Genomic DNA, 14,089 nt, shown 5'->3' with positions numbered 1-14,089 from the left:
GTCTCAAAAAAAAAAAAAAAAAAAAAGAATAAATAAAGTAACTTCTTTGATGTCAAATAAATAAAATACACCAGTCTTGTAACAGCTACCTAAATTGCAGGTGTAATGCATTTTTTTCTCACTATATTTGATACATAGATACATGGAGGGAGAAGGAGAATGAGTATGTCAGTATACTTTAAAAATACCTATTTCAGGTAACTTTAGCAAACAAGACATGCAGCAAGAAGCCTGCTTTAAGTTATTATTTACCTCCCTAGAAGTACCAAAAGAAAAGGTACACAAAACTCTAGTCTAGGAAGATCTAGTCTATACTAATCTCTGAAGGGGTACCTGATCATTCAAAGGACAAACATCGAATTTTTTGCCAGCTTTAAGCACTGTCCTACTCCAACATATTTGGTAAATGATAAAGGCTACCAAATATGTATCAGGAAATCCCAAATGGTGCATTTTAAATGCCTTCAAAATGGACCTGATGATCTTCTGTGGCTACAGTGAAAACCTTCCAATCCTTGCATCAAGATGCTGTGATCACAGAATACAGACCTTAAGATAAACATTTCCATCATAAGAACAAAATTAAACATATTCCTTTAGTTGTTCTAGAACTAATTTTGGTGTATAGGTGTAGTGCATACCTAATTTTATTCTTCTCTAAATTGTTAACCAACTATTACTGGTTAACTGCAGTTAACCAACAGATCCCAAGCAACATTTGCAAATTAATTTTTGATTTTCCAAATGATTTGTGTACTTACTACACACTAATTTCTTTAAAATGTTACAAGATGTTTCTGGGTAATTCAATTATTCACTCTGTTGAATAGAAGTCTACCACATTTTGGTAACTAGTAGCATGTCCTCCTCCCTCTTCTGATATATTTAGTCTCTAAGAAATCTAGGAAATCATTTAAAGAAACATAAAAAGGAATTTTTAAAAATAATATATAAATAGCTAAAAATTAAAAGAATAATCACAAAAGAATAGAACTGGTATATGAAGCTCATAAAATTAGCTTTTTTATTTAAAATCATAATGTGGCCAGGCATAGTGGCTCACCCCTGTAATCCCAGAACTTTGGGAGGCCAAGGCAGGAGGATTCACTTGAGCTCAGGAAGTTTGAGACCAGCCTGACCAACATGGTGAAACCCTGTCTCTACTAAAAATACAAAAATTAGCCAGGCATGTTGGTATACGCCTGTAATCCCAGCTACTCGGGAGGCTGAAGCACAAGAATCCCTTGAACCCAGGAGGCAGATGTTGTGGTGAGCCAAGACTGTGACACTGCACTACAGCCTGAGTGACTGAGCAAGACTCAGTCTCAAAGAGAAAAAGAAAAAGAAATAAATAAAATCATAAATGCAATTTTAACATTTAGAAAACTTACTGGGCACAGCTATGGTCAATGACTTTAAAATATGAGGAGCCAGACCAGGCATGGTGGATCATGCCTGTAGGCCCAGCACTTTGAGAGGCTGAGGTAGGAGAATCGCTTGAGGCCAGGAGTTCAACACCAGCCTAGATAACAGAGCGAGATCCTGTCTCTACAAAAAACGAAATTAGCCAAATGTGGTGGCATGCACCTGTACTCCCAGCTATGCAGGAGGCTGAGGCAGGAGAATCCCTTGAGCCCAGAAGTTCAAGGTTGTAGTGAGCTATGATCATGCCACTGTACTCAGCCTGGGTGACAGAGTGAGACCCTCACTATACTCCAGCCTGGATGACAGAGTGAGAACCTAGCTCAAAAAAGAAAATCTAAATAAGTAAACAAAAAATACACACACACACACACACACACACACACACACACACACACACACAGAGCTCATATAAACAGCATAAATCAACAAGCAAAAGATGAATATCCCAAAAGAAAAATTGGCAAAGGCAAGAAAAAAATTAACAAATATAAATGATGAATAAACAACTGAAAAACAACTGTTAACTGCTACAGGCAAGGAAATGCAAACAAAAATGATGGGAAAAAATTTTCCCAAATCTGCAGGGAAGTCTTTCAATAAAAATACTTGATGTTGGAAGTACAGAACCATACCACTTGTATTAAAAGGAGGAAAATATATTTCCATATTTACTTGGAAAAATACATAAGAAATTGCTAACATTCGCGGCCTCTGGGAAAGGGGGCAGCTGGCATGGAAAGGATTAAAATATTAGTTGAATTGCAGGATTCTTTTTTACCCTAATTCCTAAGGCTCAGTTTTTACCCCTCTGCCAGGAAGACCTTTGGCTACAGCCATGTCCAAGGTGCATTTTCCTCTGTGTATCACACTTCTGCATTTTTGTACCAAGTGTACAGAAGGTATTCAAGTAAAGGACATATGCCAACATTTTGTTCCTTTTTTTTTTTAATGGAGTCTCACTCTTTGCCCAGGCTGGAGTGCAGTGATACAATCTCAGCTCATTGCAACCTCTGTCTCCCGAGTTCAAGCGATTCTCCTGCCTCAGCCTCCCAAGTAGCTGGGATTACAACCGTGTGTCATCACGCTCGACTAATTTTTTTATTTTTAGTAGAGATAGGGTTTCACCATGTTGGCCAGGCTAGTCTCGAACTCCCGACCTCAGGTGATCTGCCCACCTCGGCCTCCCAAAGCGCTGGGATTACAGGTGTGAGCCATGCGTCTGGCCCCAACATTTTTGTCGTTCAAAATTTCATAGTTTAAAACCCTCTTGAAAAATTCTCTTTCCAATGCCCAGGATTTTAATATTTCATAGAGTATTTGAAAAGATTTTTATCACTTCTTGCTTTACCTTTTCCTTAAGAGTCAAACAGATATATTTTTGGCTGTCTGGACTCTCTTCTTCCCGTATGGATGCCCATAAAGTAACATTCAAGCTTTCCAACAAGGCTTATTTTTCCATTTTTCTAGTCATCATAAGTTCCTTGAAATCAGAAACTCTTTTATTTTCTTTGCACAGAACAAAATACACTATAAACAGGAACAACACTAAATTCGCTACTTTCCAGCCCACAAGTTTTACTTTCTCACATCACTCTCTCACGCACACACACACACATTGGTGACAGACGAGTTTTGAATGCATTTTGAACTGAAGATCTACATTTTTCCCTTAGTGGTAAAATGCACTGGTAAGAATTCAGGTTGGTAATTACTTCTGAAAATCTGCTTATTTGCAAAGATGATTTTCTCCCCTCCCCACAAATCACTCTTCCTCTCTACTTGAGTAAGTTTTAAAGGATGGTTCCCAATGTCCTTAAGGATCTACAAACGTTTCCAAATAATACTCAAAAGCTACAGATACTACAGCAAAATCTAGTCAACTAATAAGCATCAACACACCAAGAAATAGAAGAAAGCAGACCTATGAGGATGCAGGATAATCCTTAGAGCATACATAAATAGTAACTTCCTATTTTCATGCCTTAGCAGGAAAAGAATAAGAGTTTGCTGGGGCTCAGAGCTAATCACAAACCTGTTCTTCTTCTGTAAAGGGTACCAGAGCCAATGGTGGAAGGGGTTCCTCCTGGAGGATAGGCAGAAATTCTTTATCCAGAAGGTCTGAAGGTATCTGTAGGACCAAACACATGATTATGAGATTAATGCTATTCCTGAAATAAGAAGAAATACAAGAAGATAAATCCAAGAAAGAATACTCTTCTATTTATTGTTGATTATTATAAATACAGATTAATGCCTATTCAGCCATAATTGACTTCTATAGCCCTTATACATTTTGAGAGAGTCAATATTAAAAACCCCAGTCAATACTCCCCAGCTTCTCAAGTGATTGCCACTTTTGGATTTAGCACTAATTCTGCTATACCAGAGCACAAAGTAGAGGAATAAAAGTCTCTACATTTAATGCAAAGCAGAAGATGATAAGGAGAGTTTTATAAGCAACTGTATGTGTCCTTAGCAACCATCATTAAAATTTGAAATTCTCGATCATTGAAAAACAAAGTATACTGGAAGTGGGGCATTGTGGCTCACGCCTGTGATCCCAGCACTTTTGGAGGCCAAAGCAGGCAGATCACTTGAGGGCAGAAGTTGGAGACTAGCCTGGCCAACATGGTGAAATCTCATCTCTACTAAAAATACAAAAAAATTAGCCAAGCGTGGTAACGCATATCTATAATCCCAGCTACTCAGGAGACTGAAGCACAAGAATCACCTGAACCTGGGTTGCAGAGGTTGCAGTGAGACGAGATCGTGCCACTGCACTCCAGCCTGGGTGACTGAGCCAGACTCTGTCTCAAAAAAAATGTATATTGGGAAAAAATACAAAATATTATTTCTTACTAGTCAGTGAGTAAGATAAAAGTCATAATAAAAGTATATTTTACACTGTTTCAGTTTTGATCTAAGTGACACAAATGTAGTGTTACATTTTAAGGTTTTGTCTCCACTAAAAATTTTATATAGTCGAAGGTGCTCCTCCTGTTGGCTCCTTATTTTTAAGTGGAAAGTAGGATAAGAGGTACAATAAAGAGAAAGGAAAAATTCTTCATTTCTTAGCCATTGAACTAGGATACAAATAGACATGAAAGGGGGGTTAAGAGGAAGTTAGCTAGAGAAGGCAGTAAGTGCTGACTACTCTCCTGTTTCCATGAAGCTGCCTAAAATATAGTGTGTGGTAACACTTAGAAGATCCTCTGTTAACTATTGCAGGCTTCAAAGCAGGGAAACAGTTAAGGTGGAAAGGCATGGGTCAATACATTAGTAAAATAAATCAGTTTTCATGTATCAGTACATCATGGTATATATCCCAAAGTCTCATTCACAATTTTGAACTCTTTTCCTACTTTCTTACCTTGTTGTCTTTAAGGAAAAGTGCTAACATTTCTTCTCGGCCATAACGATAATCTGCTAATTTATACTTCGGCAATGCTGGAGAAAGAGGAGGGGATGTAATACTCCCACCGCTGGACAGAGCTCGGAGCCTAGAATAGAAAAGACAGAGAATATGTCAAAATGTTCTGGTGCTACAGACTTTTTATACTATACACTGTCAAAAAAAAATTCATTTTAGTTCTTTAGAAGAGCAAAAAGAAATCCTACTATCTCAAAGTATCAGACTTTAGCTTTAATACAATCTTTTGTCATGGCACACTAAAAGGGCAGTTTATTGAGAGATAACTAGACAACCATGTGGCAATTCCTTAACTTAAAAGGCATCATGGCTACGTCTCCCAGAAGCTTACAGAATGAAAAAGGGACACATTTTTCCAAATTTTAAAAGGCGCATATGATTAAAATGAAAGTGAGATACTACCTTACACTCATTAGATTCATAAAACTTAATAAGTCTGATAATACCAGGTGTCAGAAAGGATGTAAAACAATGGAAACTTTCAAGTAGTGTTTGTGGTATTATAAACTGAAATAATCAAAGAATTATTTGATAATAGCTAATTATTTAATTATCTATTTGGCAATTTGGTAATGGCTAAAATATTTAATAAAGTATGCTATACAAAAGAAAAATCAAAACACAGCCTATAGTAATGATAATTTTTATATAAAATGCATAAACCTGCAGCTAGGTTTATACTGTTTCAAGACATACAAACTGCAGCAAAAGCATAGAAACAAACATGAAATTGACAAATACGACATTCAGAATAAGGTTATATCTGCAAAAGATAAGGTTATATCTGCAAAAGTTAAGATTATAAAGGCAGCTTTAATTGTACCTACAATGTTTTATTTTTGCAGCTTGCCAATGAATACACGGGTGTTTATCACAATTTACATTTTTATATGCCTGAAGTATTTCACAACGTTTTTAATAAAAGCAATTAATGGTCAGTGCAGAGAATCCGAAAACGCAGTAAAGTACAAAGACAAATTGAAAACTACATTTACTGCTAAGAAGACAAAAAATATACTCCAAACTGATAACAAAAGTTGCCTCTAAAGAACAGAACTTGGGGAAAAGGGACTGCTTTGTTTAATTTTAAAATAATATATTTTTATGGGGAAAAAGACAGGGAAGAAAACTTCAGCAAAAAATGGCGAGTAAGATTCTACTGTAGCACTGTGTCAGACAGCAAGTGGAAAAACTAACATCAGGAGTAGCTGATATCAAGCATGAAAGGGACCAAGCTACTTTAATTCTAGTTTAGACTAAGGAAAAATTCAATAGAAGCATTGAAATATGTGCCCAAAAGTGCTAAGATTTATTCACAAAGCAAAAAAGAAGGGAATAATCTACCAAATTATGACACATTAAATATTAATATGAAGGCCAAGTAAAACACAGTAAATATGTGCACATTATTAAAAATAGCATATGCATAGTAAACAGTAAAATGTGTTTACAAGAATAAAGTAATATTTAAAGAAAAAAATATGCATTAGTAAAGTGAGACTGTTGGGGTGGGATTTTTTTTTTTTATTTATTGTGGAAAATTTTTTGTATTTTCATAAATGCACCAAAAAGCAGATGACAAACTCCACCAATCACTTAGCCCGAAAACCAACAATCCATGGCGAATCCTGCTCTTTCCACCACCTTATCTAAGCTCCCTTTGATATTATTTTGAAGAAAAGTTTCGGCTTAGCATTCCATCCATAAATATTTAAGAACGTTATTTCTCAAAGAATTTGTTTTTCCCCACAGCGTCTCACTCTGTCACCCAGACTGGAGTGCAGTGGTACAATCATAACTCACTGCAACCTTGACCTCCTTGGCTCAAGGGATTCCCCCACCTTAGCCTTCTGAGCAGCTAGGACTACAGGCGCATACCACTATACCCAGCTAATTTTTGTATTTTCTGTAGAGACAGGGTCTCACTGTATTATCCAACCTAGCCTCAAATTCTGGGCCTCAAGCAATCCTCCCACCTTGTCCTCTCAAAGTGCTGAGATTACAGGCATGAGCCACCATGCCTGACCCAAAACACTTTTTTAAAGTCTGGGTTTTGCTGATTTTATCCATGATATAATTAAACGTTTTTCTGTCTTTTGCATTTCATGTAAACTGGTGATTGGGTATAGAGATTTTGAGATTTTCATCAATTTGGGTTCTTTTTTGGCAGTACTTCATATGTAGTGGTATATTATTCCATCAAGAGGCACACATTGTGATGATGTGTTTGTGATACTTGCAGTAATTTATGATCAATGCTTGGTTCCCTAAGTTCACTAAGGTTGTAAGTGATTATATTCTTTCATTCCTCCCTTATGTATTAGCTGGAATACTTCTGCAAAGAGAAATTTTCCTCTTATACTACTTGGTATAGTTACCGAATGATACTGCTTAATACAGGAAAGGAGGGAAAAAGCCTTAATTCTTATTTGTTTTCAGAATAACGACTAGGTTCACTTGCACCTTCCAACAGTGTCCAACAGTAACACATTATTTTATTAATATATTTCAATTCACAGCAATTAGTAAGAGTGTTCAAATTGTCTCATCTTTGAAGAGTGGGAGACTCTTCAGGTTGGCTCCTGGGTCCTTTCGACATGACCCTAGCAGTCTTTAACAGCTTCTTTTCTATCTGGTATGTCAGAATGTTCCAGGATCATCTTGTATTTTTCTTGCCTCAGACCTGAAATCAATCATTTCCAGGGAGTCCCAGATTCGCTTTCATTTATAGAAATAACACAACCTGGGTTCTGGGGCTGCTCACTGCTACTCTTTGTTTCCTATCCAAATATTCTTGGGCTTGGAGGTCATTTAGTTCAACCCCCATAAAACAAGTTAAACAACCAGGTAAGAAAACAACATACCCACAAAGAAGTGGTCCAATCACTCCTTCCAAGAAGAAAGGAACTACTCCAGTACCTTCCAAGAAACTGCTTTTTATTAGATTCCTGTAAAGTTGGGCTCTTTACCGAAGAAGTGGAATTAATACCCACTGAACACTGAAGCTGAAAATTTTACACGTGAACTAGCTCATTTAATCTAATTTAACCTTCACAACAACCCAAACATAACAGATAAAAATAAAGCTGAAGGGTTAAACAACTTGTCCACAGTCACAGGCAGCAGAACAAAGATTCAAACCTAGGTTTTCATTACTAAAAAGACCACAACTGACCGGTTGCAGGTTAGCTCACACCTGTAATCCCAACACTTGGGAAGCTAAGGAAGGTGGATCACTTCAGTACAAGAGTTCAAGACCAGCCTGGGCAACACGATGAAACCCCATCTTGACAAAAAATACAAAAATTAGCTGGGTATGGTGGCTCATGCCTGTGGTCCCAGCTACTCAGGAGGCTGAGGTGGGAGGATTGCTTGAGCCTGGGAGGTCAAGACTGCAGTGAACAGCCACTGCACTCCAGTCTAGGTGACAAAGCAAGACCCTGTCTCAAAAAAAAAAGAAAGAAAGAAAGAAAAAAAAGAAGAAAAAAAACACAATCTTTCCAACAATTAGGTCTCAAAATTCTATTTAAAATAGCCAGTTTAAAATATACACATATTTTATTAGAAATTGTTTTAAAATATCTTCCTTAACACCAAACCAATATGTTTCCCAACAGTTTCTACCACTGGAGTACACATCTAAGCACTCTTTCAAATGAAAATCATTCTGGTATTGGCAAATAATCACCATGTCTCCCCAAAGACTCCTTCCCATGGCCTAACATTCCTAATTTCTTCAATTGCTGCTCACAATAAGATTTCTAATGTATTCACCACCCTTCCAATGGATCACCCATTGTTTTCCAATGCCCAAGACTAAACATTTCTTATAGTCACCAGATTTATTAAGAGTAACACAGGCCAGGTGCGGTAGCCCATGCTTGTAATCCCAGCACTTTGGGAGGTCGAGGCGGCTGGATCACTTGAGACCAGGAGTATGAGACCAGTCTAGACAACACAGTGAGATCCTGTCTCTCCAAAAATCAAAAAATTAGCAGAGCATGGTGGTGCATGCCTGTAGCCCCAGCTATTTGGAAGGCTGAGGTTGGAAGATTGCTTGACCCTCAGGAGGTAGAGGCTGCAGTGAGCCATGATCGCAACGCTGCACTCTACCTTGGCTGAGAGTGAGACTCTATCTCCAAAAAATAAAAAATACAAAAATAACACAATAACACAATCAGAGATTTCCTTCAGGTGCTATGAAAAGAAACGGAGGCAAACTGGCAGTAACTCAAACTAAAAGACAGTTGCCTGAGTTAGGATAATGGCTGTACTATGATTCAATAATCGACAAATTCAATTCCAAGTCCCTCTTCACCTACAGATACTTAGAAAAGCTAAAACATATTTGGGTAATATTCTTCACTAAAAATCCACCTGAGAACTCATGAACACAAAGAAGGGAATGACAGACACTGGGGTCTACTTGGGGGTGGAAGGCAGGAGGAGGGAGAGGAGCAGCAAAAACTACTGGGTACTCGGTGTAACACTTGGGTGATGAAATAATCTGCACAACAAACCCCCATGACACAAGTTTACCTACATAACCTTCACATGTACCCCCGAACCTAAAAGTTAAAAAAATCTACATATGATCTTTATCTCCTCCATACAACCCTCTCTTCTAGAAATTTAATCCCTATGTGCTTTTGTCTGTCTCTAAACATATCTCTTCATTTGTTTAAAACTTTTGATGCAGCCATCTCCCTTCTAGCTATGCACTGTTCATCTTTCCTCTTCATCCAGAAACATCTCTACTTCCTCGCTTCTCAGTCACTTCAAAACACAGTGTGCCTGGTTTCTCCTGCCACTCCACTAGCTCCTGCACTGTTCATCAATAACCTCAAGACTGCCAAATCCACGTGAAAATTTTCTGTCCTGATTACCTTCATTTTTCTGGCCTATAATGAGATCTGTTTAACAAAGGAGGCCCAACTCTACCATGGGTAGTAAATAAGTGGCAGCAGCAGGCCCCCCAAAGCCCCATGATACTCCCAAAATCTTCGCTTGATAAGTGTTGTCCAGAATCCAAACTTCAGCTTATGAAAGCAATTTGGATAGTCAATAAACAATGTGTGAAGGTGTGGGAGTCAAAAGGCACTTCTATGGAAGCTTGTGATTCTCAAGTCCAGCTGTGATCTCTCCTATGGTCAGGCTTTCATCCACAACCATGTAAAGCCCATCAGGTTCAATATGCCCAAAACCCTAACCCTACTCATCAGTTTATTCATCCAACCCATTCACTGCCCATATTCTCAAACATAGTTAAGGACATCCCAATCTAATCAGCCACTGGATTAAAAATCTGGGATTCATACTTTACTCCTCACCTTCTACCATTTCTCATACCCAATTACCATGTCCTATTAGTTTTAAATCCTCAGTCTCTCAAGTCTTCCCCTGATCCAACTAACTTAATTTTTATTCACACTTTTATCTCCCGCCTGGACTGCTGCAAATGCATCCTGAAAGATTTTACAAGTCTTAATCCCCTACGTTACTAAGAATTATTTCTTTTTTTTGAGACAGAGGCTCACTCTGTCACCCAGGCTGGAGTGCAGTGGCACAATCTCAGCTCAGCTCACTGCAACCTCCACCTCCCAGGTTTAAGCAATTCTCCTGCCTCAGCCTCCTGAGTAGTTGGGATTACAGGTGCACGCCACCACACCTGGCTAATTTTTGTATTTTTAGTAGAGACGGGGTTTCACCATATTGGTCAGGCTGGTCTTGAACTCCTGACCTCAGGTGATCCACTCACCTCAGTCTCCCAAAGTGTTGGGATTACAGGGGTGAGCCACTGCACCCAGCCCCAATTCTTTTTTCACTGGCACACAATGACCAATAAAATCCAAGCCTTGTTAACAGAAGGGCTGCCTCCAAGCTCCTATCTCCCACACTTCACATAATAAAGGTAAACATTATGCATCATGAAGTTCCTCTCTTAAATCAGTTCCTTGCCTTATGTTCACACACTTCCTTTCTGCTATCAGGAATATTCTTCCTAATCTTTTTCACCAACAGGGTAGAGAGAGGTGCTGGAAAGAAGAGAGGTTAAATGGGAAGGAGAAAGGAAGAATAAGGATAGAGAGCTGGAAAGAGAGTCAGGGGGAAGGGAGGGAAAAAGAGAATTTGAGATCCTCAAGGCCTTGCTAAACACAAGTTCCTGTCCAGCCTTCATGAAACTAAGAGGCTAGGCTAGTAGAAGAAAATAATAAAGTCATATAAGTGGACATAGAGATATTGAAGGATTTTAGAGAAATCTTGATCTAATTTACATTTTAAGATTACTCTGACTGCTGTGAGGAAAACAAATAGAAGACAAAAATGGAAGCCAGGGGCCAGGGCACAGTGGCTCACACCTGTAATCCCAACACTCTAGGAGGCCAAGGAGGGCAGATCACTTGAGGTCAGGAGTTCAAGACCAGCCTGGCCAATATGGTAAAGCCCCATCTCTACTAAAAAATACAAATATTAGTCGGGCGTGGTGATGCATGCCTGTAGTCCCAGCTACTCGGGAGCCTGAAGCAGGAGAATCGCTTGAACTCAGGAAGCAGAGATTGCAGTGAGCCGAGATCACACCACTGCACTGCAGCTTGGGCGACAGAGTGAGATTCCATCTCAAAAAAAAAAAAGGAAGCCAGGAAACATCAGTAGGCCACTGGTGCAAAAATTTATGTTAGAAATGGTGGCAACTTTCACTAAGGTGATAGCAATAGAGATTCAGAGAAATGAACAGATTCCAGAGATACTGTAGAGATAAAATTGACATGATGTTGTAACAGACTCGATATAGGAACAGAGAACTAAAAGGAATTATCAAAGATAACTCTGAGACTGCTAGCTTGAGCAAATGGGCACATATAGTATTAAGATGAAATAAATATAAAGGCAAAACTAACGAGGTCAGTTTTGGAAAAGTATAGAGTATGAGATGCTTATAAGACATCTAAGTGGAAAAATCAAATAGGCAGCTGAATATCCTGTGCTTGCATTATAATTCCTTTACAGCATTATGACACAGTGAAATTATTTAGTGTCAGCTTCCCCATTAAAGAGTGGGTACCATGTATTTTTATCCTTATTGCCTTAGCACCTAACACAAGACATAAAACACAGCAAGCATTTGATAAAATGTTTTCTGAAGAAATATTCTCTTCCAAAATACACCCCTCAAAAACATCTAATTTACTACTCCTTCAGTTCACATAGAAATATTTTACCCTTTCTGAAAACTGGAAATATTAACACATCTAATCCTCCAGAACTTCTCTCATTTTTCACATAATCCCATAATTATCGATAGGAATCTATCAATCTCAGGTTTGCATTCTCTTACCCATCCCCCATAAGACCCTAATGGCTTCATTCAACATTCATTTATTAACTAAATTAGTTAACTAAATATTAATGCCAATGTCCAGTACACTAAGCTCAACAATGGGCTTACCAAAAGAGAGAAATACAGTGCATTTCTTAATGGAATTAGCTCTTCTTGAGCAAGGCGCAAATATATATACAGATACAACACAAGGCCATAACTATTTTAACAAATGTATAAATAAAACACTTTGGGGAAGAAAACAAGTACTTCCCTCTTCTTTGCAAGGAAAGACCTGGGAAAACTTCCTTAAGACCAAGGAGATGAGACAGAGGAAACTCCCAAAGGAGCTTTCTTGGCTCCTTCCCAGAAAGCCAGGTAATGTCTATAATTATTCTCCCTATAATAAAGTCCTTATCTAGACTTATCTGGGTAGGGTTTTTTTGTTTTTTGTTTCTAAAGACGGGTTCTCACTATGTTGTCCCAGGCTGGTCTCAAACGCCTAGGCCCGAGCAATCCTCCAGCCTCAGACTCCTCAGTAGCTGAGACTACAGGTGCATGCCACCACACTCGACTTGAATAGATTTTTGATCCTCAAAAGTGTTTTAAATCACCAAATATTCGTTTGTTTGAGACAGAGTCGCGCTTTGTCACTCAGGATGGAGTGCAGTGACATGATCTCAGCTCACTGCAACCTCCACCTCCCGTGTTCAAGTAATTCTCTTGCCTCAGTCTCCCCAGTAGCCGGGATTACAGGCGCACACCACCATGCCCAGCTAATTTTTGTAATTTTTTTTTTTTTAGCAGAGATGGGGTTTCACCATGTTGGCCAGACTGGTCTCAAACTCTTGACCTCAAGTGATCCACCCGCCTCGGCCTCCCAAAGTACTGGGATTACAGGTATGTGCCACCGTGCCCGGCCTAAATATTTGTTTTTTAAATACCTTGAAGATACATTTGCAAATACGATACAAACCAAAACGTTAGCAAAGCTACTTTGGGTGGTAGGATTAGGGTAGCTTAGATCTTTCCCTTTGGTGGTCTTTTTGTTTTCTTTTCCTTTTTGGGAGACAGGGTCTTGCTCTATCACCCAGGCTGGAGTGCAGCAGCACAATCATGGCAGCCTTGACCTCCCAGGCTCAAGTGATCCTCTCACTTCAGCCTTCCAAGCAGCTGACACCAAACATATGCACCACCACGCCCAGCTAATTTTTTTTTTTTTTTTTTTTTGTGGAGAAGAGGATCTCACTGTGTTGCCGTGGCTTGTCTCAAACTTCTGGGCTCAAGTGATCCTCATGCCTCTGCCTCCCAAAGTGCTGGGAGCCTGGGGCCAGCCACCATGCCTAACCCTTTTCTCCTTTTTTTTTTTTTGGAGTTTTGCTTTTGTTGCCCATGCTTGTTTGTCCAGACTGGAGCGCAATGGCACAATTTCATCTCACTGCAACTTCCGCCTCCCACGTTCAAACGATTCTCCTGTCTCAGCCTCTTGAGTAGCTAGAATTACAGGCACAATCCACCACGCCCAGCTAACTTTGTATTTTTAGTAGAGATGAGGTTTCATGTTGGCCAGGCTGGTCTCAAACTCCTGACCTCAGGTGATCTGCCCACCTCGGCCTCCCAAAGTGCTGGGATTACAGGCATGAGCCACCACGCCCAGCCCATACCTAACCCTTTTCTTTTTCCTCTTGTACTGCTTCCTCCAGATTTTCTAGAATAAGTGTGTTTATTTTGTTAATGAAACTAACAACAAAAAAACTCTAAAAGACCTAAATCTAAGGAGTTTAGCACCAAAAAATTTATCAAGACGGTGCTTAGTGTTTTGTCAAGAGCAAACACACAGGAGATGACAATTCAATTCATAAAATCCTTCTAGTGGTCAAACTGTCCATATACCATCCAAAGCCTTAAAAATAAAA

The 14,089-nt window shown here is 39.0% G+C and overlaps 1 protein-coding gene across 18 annotated transcripts in view; it reads right to left on the bottom strand.

Annotated features, from left to right (window-relative positions):
• The window catches only part of GIGYF2 (GRB10 interacting GYF protein 2), a 161,263-nt gene that overhangs the window by 105,764 nt on the left and 41,410 nt on the right, over positions 1-14,089 (bottom strand). For all 18 annotated transcript variants that reach the window (XM_054477539.2, XM_054477535.2, XM_054477541.2 and 15 more), the window contains 2 exons: positions 4,796-4,925; positions 3,458-3,553 (listed from right to left, as the gene is read on the bottom strand). In XM_054477539.2, coding sequence (XP_054333514.1) covers positions 3,458-3,553; positions 4,796-4,925 — 226 coding nt within the window. The remainder of the gene's footprint in view (positions 1-3,457; positions 3,554-4,795; positions 4,926-14,089) is intronic.

This window comes from Pongo pygmaeus, chromosome 11 (genome assembly GCF_028885625.2).
Source record: "Pongo pygmaeus isolate AG05252 chromosome 11, NHGRI_mPonPyg2-v2.0_pri, whole genome shotgun sequence".
In the NCBI taxonomy this organism is placed as follows: domain Eukaryota; kingdom Metazoa; phylum Chordata; class Mammalia; order Primates; family Hominidae; genus Pongo; species Pongo pygmaeus.
Note: the sequence above shows the minus strand (reverse complement) of the source record. Positions and strands in the feature narration are given on the sequence as shown.